General features: G+C 39.5%; 1 protein-coding gene across 4 annotated transcripts in view; it reads left to right on the top strand.

The window, feature by feature from the left end:
- PDGFD (platelet derived growth factor D) overlaps positions 1–13,111 on the top strand; it is a 141,661-nt gene that overhangs the window by 114,786 nt on the left and 13,764 nt on the right. For all 4 annotated transcript variants that reach the window (XM_066175755.1, XM_066175751.1, XM_066175752.1 and 1 more), the window contains 2 exons: positions 2,468–2,669; positions 12,558–12,772. In XM_066175755.1, the coding sequence (XP_066031852.1) occupies positions 2,468–2,669; positions 12,558–12,772 (417 nt within the window). The remainder of the gene's footprint in view (positions 1–2,467; positions 2,670–12,557; positions 12,773–13,111) is intronic.

Genomic DNA, 13,111 nt, shown 5'->3' with positions numbered 1-13,111 from the left:
GGATTTAGGTGCCTTTTCCTTTTGTAACCTCAGCAGCTGTATTGGCACACTGATGCTGGCTGCAGCATAGTCTCCCCTACAACATTGCTTTAGATAACAGAGTTGTGTTCACTTTGCTGGTGTGAGCTTCTTAACTGCTGGGACTTGCATCTCTCTGACAGTCTCTATTCCAAGCCATGTAGAAGTCAGGAGAGAGGCTTCGAGGTGTGCCTTCCTTTTTAAGGGGTCATGAATTTTTACAGGCCTCTGCACCCTGTCTTGGCACTGCCCTAGAGAGGCATTTCAGTCACAAGTGGGCCCACTGAAACTTCTTGAGCTGTTGGTGGTGAGCCGTAAAGTGCAGCTATGCATTCTTGACTGCACTATTGTTGTGTTTTCTGTTTCTTCTCTTCCTGATTTTTAATAATTTGGACTGTCCATATTTTCAGCAAATATTATGCAGGAAAATGTCAAGAATTGTTAGGTTTGTGATACAGCTTACCACTAAAGACAAGTGTTTTATTTTAATATATATATGTACTTTCAAATCATTATAGGAGGAATGGAAGGACACAATCCTGCAAACAAGTGGGTGAATTTACTCACCTAAATTGACCCTCCCATTACGACCCAAGCAAGTGAAGTTAATTGCAAAGATTAATAGTTTAACATATGCATTTACTTGGAAGATGAGGCAAAACATATATTTTGGGCAGCCATCAGTTTCAACTGGCATATTTCTGCTGCATTACTTCTGAGCTGGGTTTTCATGAAACAATATTGGTTTCTAGGGGTTTCTCTCCAGTGTTTTAACTTACAAGACCAAACAATTCATGTGGCATAGTATGCCTGTTGTTGGACAAAATTGATTATAGTCCTTTGGAAAGTAAGAGATCTGCATTAATAGTTTTTCTTGTACATATTTTACATACTATTTGGCCTTGTTCTTGGAAAAGGGGAAAAGTGATATCAGGATAGTGAATATTGTGATTCTAAATTAAGAATTTTAAAAATGTTTCAAGTCCTCTCCAATAAAACTGAAAATGCTGCAATCATTCTGTCAACTCAAATTGTGTCAGAAGTTCAGTGGGAACACTCAGAGAACGGTACTTGGTCCTTACTGATGTAAAATAATTATTCCATTTGGTCTTATGATATAATTGTGAGGATATTACTATGTTTGTCATCCAAATATTTATTATTACATTTCTGAGATCACAGAATTATAGAATGGCTTGGGTTGGAAGGTTCCTTAGGAATCAGCTAGTTTCAATCCCCTTGAAGTGGGCAGGGATGCCTCTCATTGGACCAGGCTGCTCACAGTCCTCTCTAACCTGACTGTGAACACTGTCAGGGATGAAGCATCCACAGACTCTTTCAACAACCTGTTCCAGTGTCTCACCACCCTCACAGTGAAGATTTTCTTCCTCAAATCTAATCCAGACATACCCTCTTTGATTTTAAAGCTGTTCCACTTTGTCTTATCACTACCTGCTCTTGTAAAAAGTTTCTCTTCATCTTTCTTGTAGGCTCCCTTCAGGCATTGGTAGGCCACAGTTAGGTCACCCCATAGCCTTTCCTTCTCTAGGCTGAACAATTTCAATTCTCTTAGTCTTTCCTCCATCCCTCTAATAATCTTGATGTCCCTCCTCTGCACTGACTCCAACGGATTCATGTCCTTCCTGTGATGGGAGCCCAGACCTGGATGCAGCACTGCAGGTGGGGTCTCAGCAGAGCAGAGCAGAGCAGAGCAGAGGGGCAGAATCCCCTCCCTTCTCCTTGCTGCTTTGGATGCAGCCCAGGACATCATCAGCTTTCCTGGCTGCAAGCACATTGCCAGGTCATGTCCAGCCTCTCACCCACCAGCACCCCCAAGATCCAAATATCATGGTTTTTTTCTGTTTGTTTAGTAAATTGTACTTTAGGTAAAAGGTCAGTTCAATGTCAATTCATTAGTGTTTTGTAATACATTTAATTTTGGGTAATAAAGGGCCGTTTTTCCAAGTCTCTAACCATGCCAAATTCGTTATCCAAATTGACCAGAGAAAGATAGTCTAGTGGACTTTTTGTATTTGTCTTTCTCTACTGTGGTTTCTGATCTGCCTCATGTGAAATAACCAACAGAACTGGCATATTAATTTCTGTGGCCATGGTCATCACAGTGCTTTCAAAAGACATTTTCATTTCATCTCTCTATATGTGCAAACCATCATTCCCATTGAGGAGTGCATGTAAATACTGACAGTCTACCAGTGGCAGTTCTTTTGCTCCATGCATCTCCTCTGGGATTTGTTAGGGAATTTCTTGTTATATCTTCTTACAAAAAGAAAACATAGGTATAAGAAAGTCCTGGCCCAAAGACTTGAAAAGATGGCCCGAAGTAACAGTTTCACTCAATAAGGAAACAAGATTGTCAATAACTGTTTTCAGTTGTTTAAAGTGGTGCTGTAATTTCTGCCAAGTACACTGAGATGTATGTCACTCTTAGGGGGTCTCCTATCCCTCTCCATCAGTGACTGACCCCACACTCACAGCGGAAGCATTGGATCAGACCATTGCTGCATTTGACACCGTGGAGGATCTGCTCAAACACTTCAACCCAGACTCCTGGCAAGAAGATCTTGAGAATCTCTACACAGACAGTGGGCACCATTATCGAGGCAGGAGCTACCATGACAGGAAATCTAAAGGTAGGTATAGACTTTGGGACATACTTAGGCATACTGTGAGACAAGGACAAGATATTCCTTCACTCCTCACAGGAAAGTCCATCAGTCAGGTATTACATTCCAGTGTTCATGTTCCTGTTGGAGTCACAGGGCAAGGTACCACCTATTAAAACCAGGGATGTGTCATTTAATCCTTATCAATTTCCAGGTAGGATCTCACTTGAGAAATCAGACTGAAAACTGCCCCTTTTTTATGATAAATTCACAAATAAAAACACAAGTCCGCATGTAAAGACAGATGGTTCTACCCTCTTAAGCATTGCTTTGTGTGTAAAGCGTGGGGCTCCTAATTGCCTGTGTTATCATCCTTCTTTAAATACCCTGCTTAGGGACTGTTCTCTGTTGAGTGAGGAATAATCACTTCTATCACACTGCGCTTAGGGAAGCATCTGGTGCAGACACCTGTATGTGCAGCTGGTTTTTTTAGGATGTGAACATCTCACTGTTTTTCATTATGTTGGCAGGGAACATTATGATGGTTTAACATCTTTGTCTGTAATTGAGCAAAGCACACACTTCTGGGTTATGTTTCTTTTTTCCTTCTGTTAGTTCAAGTCATCCACCAAATGGTAAAGCAAAGGGGCATTTAGCTGGCAGTACAAAGCCGTAATGATAAAGAAGCACTATGGAGAAGACACAATTGTGCTGTGGGGTAACCATGCACTGAAGGGCCTGATGAAATTGCCTTTCATGTGCAGTAGGGATGTAGGAGGTCTGTTTGGACTCTCCAGGATAACAATTGCTGTCGTTTTCACAGAAGATCTGGAGTGAAGAATTTTATTTGATTTCTCTTGCTGTCATCTATTTTCAAGTTGTATATTCACATGCATTCTTCTTTATAACTTTAAAATTATAATTCCCAAATCACAGTTCCCATTCTGTGCAATCTACCATTTATTTACCCCTCAGACCCCATCCCCCCACACCTTAAGCATGTTCTAAGGAGGGAGAGAGAATTGTAGTTCCACGTTTGTAACTTCCTTGTTACCAAATTATGAGGCTTTGCTCTTTAAAAGAGTTATATAGACTGTATCTATATGAGGGAATACCTTTTCAAGAAGTTTTCCCAGGCCCTGAAATACAATATTTCTAAATTGTCAGCCTGGTCATTGCTGGGCATGAACCAGGATCTGGCAGAGGCCACCTGCCATTCATGTGTCCACCTTGACTGGAGAGTAAGAGGTGAGTGGTAGGACTGTGGGCTGTCCTGAGGCTATTGTCCTTGGAGGACAAGGAGAATAACCTCAGGCATGTACAGTGTATTAGTAGACCCAAGTACTGGTGTACAATTTCCAAGACAGTTTGGCTTTCATTGTTTCTGGGCTCAGCACTTCAAAGGAATATGTGATAAAACCCTGAGTACACATTCAGCAAGAAGTCAACCCCTTTACTCCCTTTTGGTACCCCAGAAATTTCAAGTAACTTCTGGAAAAACTTCACCTAAGTGTCAGTGCATGACTTTCAAGAGTGGTGTGATCTCTGTGGGGTGTGTGGAGCATGATCTGTGTGTCCCTTATTCATCCAGGCTGGATTTGGCACCAGTAGATATGTATAAAAAAGAAATGAAGGGTCTGTTCTGTTTTTAATAGAAGCTGATTAGAATCTGGTTCTCCAGATATCATTTCATTCTCAGATCATATTTTGTCCAGTATCCCATATATTTAAATAGCCATATAAATATAAAATAGCATTTGATGCTTTATTGATGCTAATTATGCAGGCTACAGGTATCAATCTGATCTGGCAATGCTCAGAAAATTCAGATACATAACATTTTCTCCATTTATTATAAATGTAATTCAGCTTCTTGTGTAGCAAGAAGCTGAACATTTTTCCAGTTACAGTTTTAATACTTGATTTATTTTAATAGGATTGTTTGGTGGTGGTGGTTTGGTTACAGGAAAAAGAAAAAAAACCTTTTATAACAGTTTTCCTTTTATTTTCAAACCAAAGGCCAAATTCCCTGACAGTTAGCAGCTCTCTGGCCTAACATACCTCACCACAATGAAATCTTTAAAAAATTTCAGTTAAGAATTTTTGTTTAGTCATAAAATTCTGACAAGATTAAAAGCTTGTTCTTGGAGGGTGTGCGGAGTAAGGAATAGCTTTAACAAATCCTTAAATTAAAAATGCTTGGTGTCTTTTAAACACAGACAGTGTGGATCTCTGAGCAATGTTTATAGGCACTGGGGTAACCTTGCAGCAAAGAAAGCAGTAGATTATATCGTAATTTATTTCAGATACCTATCTGTTTCGGCTTACAGCTCAGGGGTTTTTTTGTTATCCTAAGTTAGAACAGCCCTGAGGCAGGTAAGAGCAATTTGATGTAATCTCTGCCTATCTTTCTCCGTATTTTCAGATCACACCATATAAATGGTATAAATTAATTACTAATAATTTCACTCCTATCCAACCTTCTGCCCATACCAAACTCTGGCACAAAATTGACCTAAAAGAGGTAGTGTTGCTGAATACTAATTCTGATAACAGGGATAGGAGATAAATGATATTTAAATTGTATGCTTTCTTAATTTGCCAGTTATTAATCTGTAAATATCAAGGTCAGGGAAATAAGAGGACAGTATCTTATCATAGCTGAAACTCACAGAATCGGGGAATAGATGAAGTGGGAAGACTCCTCAAGAACTTAAATACCCCTTCTCAAGGCAGGGTCATCAACTGAAGGTTGCTCGTGACCATGTCAAATCAGGTTTTTAATATCTCCAAGAATGGAGGCTGCTCAATCTCTTTGAAACCACTCCCTGAACAAAAACAAACAAACAAAAAGTACTTTTCAACATTTAATTAGGTTTTCCTATGTTAAAATTTGAGTCCAGAACCTTTTGTTCTTTCAAAGTAGGCTCTGTCTCCATCTTTGTTTCCTGGTTCCATCGTTGCTGCATTGATGGACCAAAGCAAACTGTAAAAGTTTCAACAAGACCAAGTGCTGGGTCCTGCACTGAGGTCACAGCAACCTCAGGCTGTGCTACAGGCTGGGGGCAGTGGCTTGGAAACTGCTCAGTGGAAAAGGACCTGGGGGTGCTGGTCAGCAGCACCTGAACATGATCCAGAGTGTGCCCAGGTGGCCAAAAAGGCTGATGGCATCCTGGCCTGGATCAACTATGGTGTGACCAGCAGGACCAGTGCAGTGACCATCCCCCTGTACTGGGCACTGCTGAGGCCACACCTCAGATCCTGTGTCCACTTCTGGATTCTGTGATTTTTTGTATTTGTACACATTAATAGATGCATATACAGATCAGTCCCTGCCTGGATATCTCTTGCAAGTACCTGAAAGTTGAAGAGTGATTAAATCTATATTTATGGTAACTCCATTCAGTCTACAAAATCTGGTCTCACATCTCTACAATACTGATGTAATTCTTTTGAGTTAAGTGCATTTCTTTCCATTGAAATCAAAATTGCATTGCTATTGAAATTTATATTGCATTTCTCACTACTGAAGTGAGATATTGGTATGAAATGTGTCTCACTAATAACCACATGAAGTTTGAAATTTAATTCTGTATATGTTCAGCAAGGTTTGCTGTTAACCACTCCAGTGAAAGCTGACTGTAAAATCACAGTGTAATCCAGACTGGCAGAACAGGACAGAAAAGGGGAAGACACATTCAGATTTTCACAATTCTGAAATGGGAGGCACTGTATAAGCTAACACTGGTATACACCTACATGAAAATATGATAGATGTTTCAAATAACCTATGCAGTTGTAAATATACTCATAAAGGTTTGCTGCCAATTGCTGCATTTTAGAAACTCTGAAAGTGCAAATATTCAGCTTTATGTTCATCCTAGGCTCTTAGAAAAAAAGCAGGTCATACCAAAGTATTTACTTTAAAAGAATTCCTTTTACATTGCTGTAATATATGGCTGACCTCAGTGTCATAGTAATTTGGTTATTACAAATATTAAGCATCTACAAAAAAGGTATCACTAGCTATTGGGCTATTTAATACTGTTCATGGCAAAAACACAGGTAAAGTAGACATCCATGCTTCACAATTATGTTCAACTTCTTCACAGACAGGTTTCTATTTTTTAGAGAGTCATAAGGAGAGTTCAGACATGTTTCAAGGCAGCATCTTCATCCTAGTTTAAATTTCTGAAAGCATGAATTTTTCTGGTTAGTAGTATTAGAAGAGCTTCCAAGAGATACTGTTGTAAACAATTCCAACCATCAATTAAATATTATTTAACTTTTCCCACATACTTGTTTGCATTTTGTTTTGCTGTTGTCTCTAATTTTTTACCTCCCATTGAATAAGGATTTTTAATTAAAAAAAGACCTCCACCTGTGAAATGGTTTGTGTACAAAGGAAGACAGAAGGGAAAAAGAACAAGTTCACTGTTTCTCATCATAGAAGTAAATCCAAATGTCATGGGACTGGTACCCAGAGAAAGGGGTTGTCTTTAGAAAGGGATGGAATGTTTTGTTTTGTTTTGTTTTCCCATAGATAAACCTGGGAAGCAGGAACACATGTAGATAGATACATTCTGGTAATTAACAAGACTACCCCTGCCTCTAAGCTCGTTGCCTTTTTTGGAAATAGTACACAAGAAGCCTTTGGCTATCAGAGGAAATTAATCAGGTGGGACATTCTTGCAATAGCATGTCTGCGGTGACAGCTTTACAAGTTAAATAAATAAACACTTGCTGGCATAACCACAATGCTCTCTGGAAGGGAAGTAGTGAGGTCAGACCATGGGTCTTCACGGAATGTTTCTGCTGTTCATTGCCAAATCTGTTCCCAAGATCAGGTAAGTTTCACCATGCCCTTAATAGTTTCTAATTGCCATTACTTAAAATGGTCTAGCAAGAAGTTAAAATTTTAATGTTGTTTCTCAGGGGCTTGCAAGCAGTGGCCAATAAATTACTGCAAACATCCATGCACTCTTCCTTGGAAGACTCTGGGATGGCTGCCAGCGAGTTTCAGTGAGTGCAGGCATCATAAATGCTGAATGCTCGCTCATTCATGGCAAATTTGAACATTCCAAGTATATGGAATACCTTCTTAAATAGCTGATAATTTAAAGTATTCCTGGTGCTTGAAAACCAGAATATTTCTCCCACCCTTCTTCAGTTAGGAACGAAGTAGTCTGTTGCATGCAAACTGCACACATTCATTAATTTCACAATCTAATTCATGTCTACATTCCTACCTTCTCCCTCTCGGTGACAAATGAGATTTTCCCTTGCATGTTACGCGATGTAATTGTTGGTCACTTCAGTGAAAGGTTTTCTTATTAAACCCTTTTTAAAACTGCTAGTGAAACTTACAGCATGTTATTTATGACTAGAATAAGATGCTCTTTTCTATTCATTTCAATGGAGCTGTGTCCAATAGTTTGGCCTGCTTCTGCTACTTGACCTGAACCACAGCTGATAATTGGTTTGCCAGTCTGTAATAGGCCTATATATTTTGCCCTTTGTTCCATGAAAACAGTTATTATCCTACTGAAATCTTGATCTTTTGTTCCTCTAAAATAATAGTTGCTGTATTGAGGAGATTTGTCTTGGTGCTATGAATCTGCAGTAATTTCAAATTGCAAGATCTTCTTAGCTCCCATCGGAAGGATTTAGATACCTTCCAAGTTTCCAGGTATATTTAATAAATTGCCCAGTGTGGTATCATTAAGCATGTGCAGTGGAGCAGTCAAAACCATCACCCATATGTGTTTAAGTCTAAAAGCCAAAGGATTTGGTCAAAATTTGGTATGGAGAAGAATTATTTCATCAATGTCAAAGCATTTAGATTATTTACCCAGTGGAAGATGCGACCAGGAAATTATATTTCATCTGTTATTGCCATATAATTGTGAGGATATCATTATGTTGATAATCCCAATGTTCATGGTTACATTGTTGAGATCATACAATCACAGAATGGTTTGGATTGAAAGGGACCTTAGAGATAATCTTAGAGATAATCCAATGCTCTTGCCATGGACAGAGACTCCTTGCACTAGACCAGGTTGCTCAAAACCCTTCCAACCTAGAACACTTCCAGGAATGGGACATCCACAACCTCTCTGGGCAACCTTTTCCAGTGTCTCACCAGCCTCACAGTAAAGACTTTCTTCTTCATATCTAATCTAAACCTACCTTATTCAGTATGAAACAATATCCCCTTGTCCTATCAGTACTTGTCCTTGTATAAAGTCCCTCTCCAGCTTATTTGTGAATTTTCCAACTCAAGTTCAGCCACACACTAGCTTCAATCAGATGCAACACTGCTCTGAATATCTTTGATGGCTTTTACAGTGCCTCTAGTTTACCTGCAGATCTTTAGCAGTATTGACCCCAGCATTACCCTGTGGGGGAACACAAATATTAACCAGCTACCAGTTGTACTTGGAATTGCTGACCATTTTCCTCAAGTCTCTCAGATATTCCAGTAATCTACTGAATTTGTAGCCCACCTATTCCATTATATCTCAGAAATCTGGCTGGAAGGATGCTATGGATCACTTTCAAAAATCAGCAGATGCCTCTGCTGCTTTCACCTCATCCAGAAAGACAGATGTCTCATCATAGCCAACTCTGAGGTTGGTCTTGTTAAATCCAATCTGGATGTTCCCAGTCACCCCCTTATCTGTCATGTGCCTGGGCATTTCTTCCAAGAAGGATTTGCCCCTTAATTTTATCATGGGCTGACCAGTCTGCAGCTGCCCGAATCCTTCTTGCCTTGCTTGTAGATGGCTTTGATGTATGGTATAAGAATACCATGGCAAGGTGGCTACCATCCCTTACACCTTTGCTCTGCTCTGTGACTGGTGCATGAAAAGGTGTAGAGTTTTCAGTTGTGATGATGCTAAGACCATGTGTGAATTTGAAACAGATAAAATGTTAAAAGCAACCCTAACAGACCACCCATCTTTTTAAAATTGATCAGTGACCAGCAGCAGAGGTTTTTTCCTCAATCTTTAAGGGCTCCCTTTTTCAAAATAAAACATGGCATTAGCTGCAGTCTCTGATTTCAGTGCCTACCTCTGATTAGGATCACAGAATAACAGAATATTTTGATGAATTCTTCAAGGTGAACACATGCCATAGAGCTATGTTAAAGAACTGAGGATGGTTTTAAGCAGAGGATTTAAGGGAAGGAGGGGGTAAACCTTGGGCCCCAAGTATCCACTTTAGTGCTCCAGTGCATCTCTTTTATGTTTGCCTTACTTTTAAGCTGTCTCTGATGCAGACATTCTGTAATAATACTTGGGAATTATTTACATCCAGTCTAAAGAACCTTTTAGTTCTAGTTTTAAATTAAGGACTCCAGTGGTTTCAGTCCTTGATAAGTAAAGCAGCTGGATTTCACACCAATCATACCAAGGCTCAGTTACATTTTAGTCACAGCAGTGAAGTGGTGCATGAAACTGACTGTACTGTAAAATCTCGTTGTTATATGGATGAGGAAATGGACTAGCTCCAGACAGTAAAACAATTCAAAGACAGGAAAAAATGCATATTGAAGCTTTCAGCAGAGAGAAGTTGCTCGGAATAAAATGTATTCTTTTGTTAGGGGGCAATAAACCGTGATCTGGAGCTTAGGATTTAATTAGGCAAGGGGAACTGTTCTTGTGTGTCAGTGTGGTGCTACCAGAGTACAGTATACATTGTTCACAGAGCGCACTGCATGCTCACCTTATTGCTATCAAGCACTGCGGTTCTGTAGAGCAGAGTAAAATGAGTGTAGATGTTTACTCCCAAATAAATTTTAATGGAGGATGACTTGTGTATCTCTTAAATTGTTTATTTAGGCTTTTCTTCTCTGCTTAAGGTTACTTGTTTTCAACATCACTAAAAGAAGACCTTTCTGCTTATCCGAGTATCTCATAGATATTTCCCTGGATTGCTGCAGTGTCAGTGTGGATGATCCAGGCTTTCCCCTCAAGCAATCTCATTAGTGATGAAGGCAGAAAATTTTCAGCTCTCCTCTTCCTTTAGTGGTTTTTTCTTTCACATCAGTTGGCTGAAATGAATACTAGCCAGATAGTGCTTTGCTTTACCAGTTAGCAAAGCTGATGGCAAAGGTCCTGATGAGAATGTTTGGAGGTGTGGGAAACTCTTCCCTATGGAAAGAATTAGCCTGAAAGCCTGCAGTGAGAAGAGGTGGCTTTGAAGAATGACAGTGGAGAAGAAAATATCATCTGTTAAAACAAAGAAATCAATATACCCTGGACTTGCCAGTCCTGGCTAAAGGCACTCACAGTGTATTTTTCTCTCGGTGCATGAGTATACCACCAGTCCCATTGATTTTGTGCTTATAGCAGGAGGATGATCTGTACCTCTTTTGGAGAAATGCTAGCTCTCTGGAGAGAACCACAAGATTTCATGGGGGAATGTATTATAATTGCTATAAAATAGCAATTTATCTGTTAAATTCTCATTGACTGAGATAACACCTTGTCAGGAAAGTGAATCTGCTATGATTTTCTATAATAGCACTTCTGACATTTATGTACCCTTGCCTCCTGCATATCAGCCTTGTGAATATCTCCAGGTCAAAATGTAAAGGTCCGTGATATTTACAAATCAACAGCTTTTTCCACAAATAACTTAGTGATGTTGACAAGGCCTGAGTCACAGAAAGTATCAAGTGTCTTTTGTTGTAAGTTTTCAAATATTTGTATTAGAGCACAAGCATAAGTGTTCTCAGAACCAGAGGTTATGTTGACCTGTTAATCATGCCCTGAAAATCTGGTATGTTTACAAACACTGGACTGTTACCTTAGTTCTCATGTGAGCCATCCCTATTTTCCTGTTGATGCTTTTGTTAGTAAATACTGTTTGGAGTTGGACTCAACACAAGTTTACGTGGCCCCCATTCCTGAATGATTTACTGAGCTTTGAATACTTAGTTGGTGGATAGAATCCTTAGGAAAGAAGAAGATAGAAAAGAAAGAAAAAAGAAATCTATTTCTTTAGAAATAAAACTCATTCAATTTGTTACTTTTGTCTGTGTCACAATTGTTAAAAAATGTATTTATAAAAACCAGTTTTTGTTTTGTTTTAGCCTCACAAGCTAAAGCTAGAAACAGAATTTAAACTCACATTTGATAGTCTGTAAGTTATTTTTATGGCTGGCTTTACCACTTGCTTACATGGCAAATCTCAGATACTAGCCATTTAAACATCAACCAACTCCTGGCATTCAACGAGCCTGTTAATTTTGATTGTATTTATTTGTATGCCTATTATAGTAACATTTACCAGATGAAACTAATACTGCTTAGATTGGTTTCTCCATCTAAAAATGAATTATCTAAATTCTATTCATTAACAGTACAGACAGGCAGTCATGTGGAGGGAGAAAGTCATGCAGGCTGTCCTAAATGCTCTTACCAAGGAAGGGCTGAATCACTCTCCAAGAATGTTTCTCTGCTGACCACAGGAAGGGCTTTGGTTTTGCCCATAATAAAAAAATAGATCTTAGCATCTAAGTAAGCCAGATATAAACAGAGGAGAGAAGAATGTAGCAGAGGTGGAATATCTTGCCCAATGATCCAATGATGCGTGACAAAGCAAATAAAATGACCCGTCTTCAGCTTTCAGGCCAGTATTTTACTACAAACCTTCCCTTCACCTTTATAGTCAGTGTGATCTCTGCTGTGGCAGTCAGTGGGAGAAGGATGACAGCCTGGATGCCCACCTGTAATGATTTAAAATGGGAAGGTTGATGTTTATGTGTTCAGAAATCACTCCTATAGTTCACATATTTTTCAACGAGGGCCCCATCACTCTGTGTTCTTGACTGCCTGGGGAACAGCATAAAGCAGAGGAATGTCCCACTCTGACCTCACTAATGAAACTTCTTTTGCATTGCAGTTGACCTGGACAGGTTGAATGATGATGTGAAGCGTTACAGCTGCACTCCAAGGAACTACTCTGTCAATTTAAGGGAGGAGCTGAAGCTGACAAACGTAGTTTTCTTCCCCCGCTGCCTCCTTGTCCAGCGCTGCGGTGGAAACTGTGGCTGTGGGACTCCAAACTGGAAATCCTGCACCTGCGTGTCAGGGAAAACAGTGAAAAAATATCATGAGGTATTTTCATTCTTTCTTTGTTACTTCTTTTGGGTATTTACTGCTTCCATGGATTCTCAAGTCTTTTCTCAGAGCTGCGTGTGCTGCTGTTAAGACTATGTATGAGTGAGAATGGGGTATTGGCAGTATTTATGAGCGAATTAACTTAGAAGAGGTTGGAGAGAACTTTTGCCACCTCTGAGTGGATGCCACCACAGCATCCTAGTGAACTTTGTTTCAAGAGTGAGCCTAACGTTGAACTGATTTTTCCCAGTCAAGGACTAATACAAAGTAAATGTATATACTGCTGGAAATACTCTTTTAGTAACACAGAGACATGGGTTCCTTGAGATATTTGAC

Source organism: Chamaea fasciata, unplaced genomic scaffold, assembly GCF_029207755.1.
Source record: "Chamaea fasciata isolate MVZ Bird 193981 ecotype frontalis unplaced genomic scaffold, bChaFas1.0.hap1 SCAF_2, whole genome shotgun sequence".
In the NCBI taxonomy this organism is placed as follows: Eukaryota; Metazoa; Chordata; class Aves; order Passeriformes; family Sylviidae; genus Chamaea; species Chamaea fasciata.
This window is presented reverse-complemented; position numbering and strand designations above follow the sequence as displayed.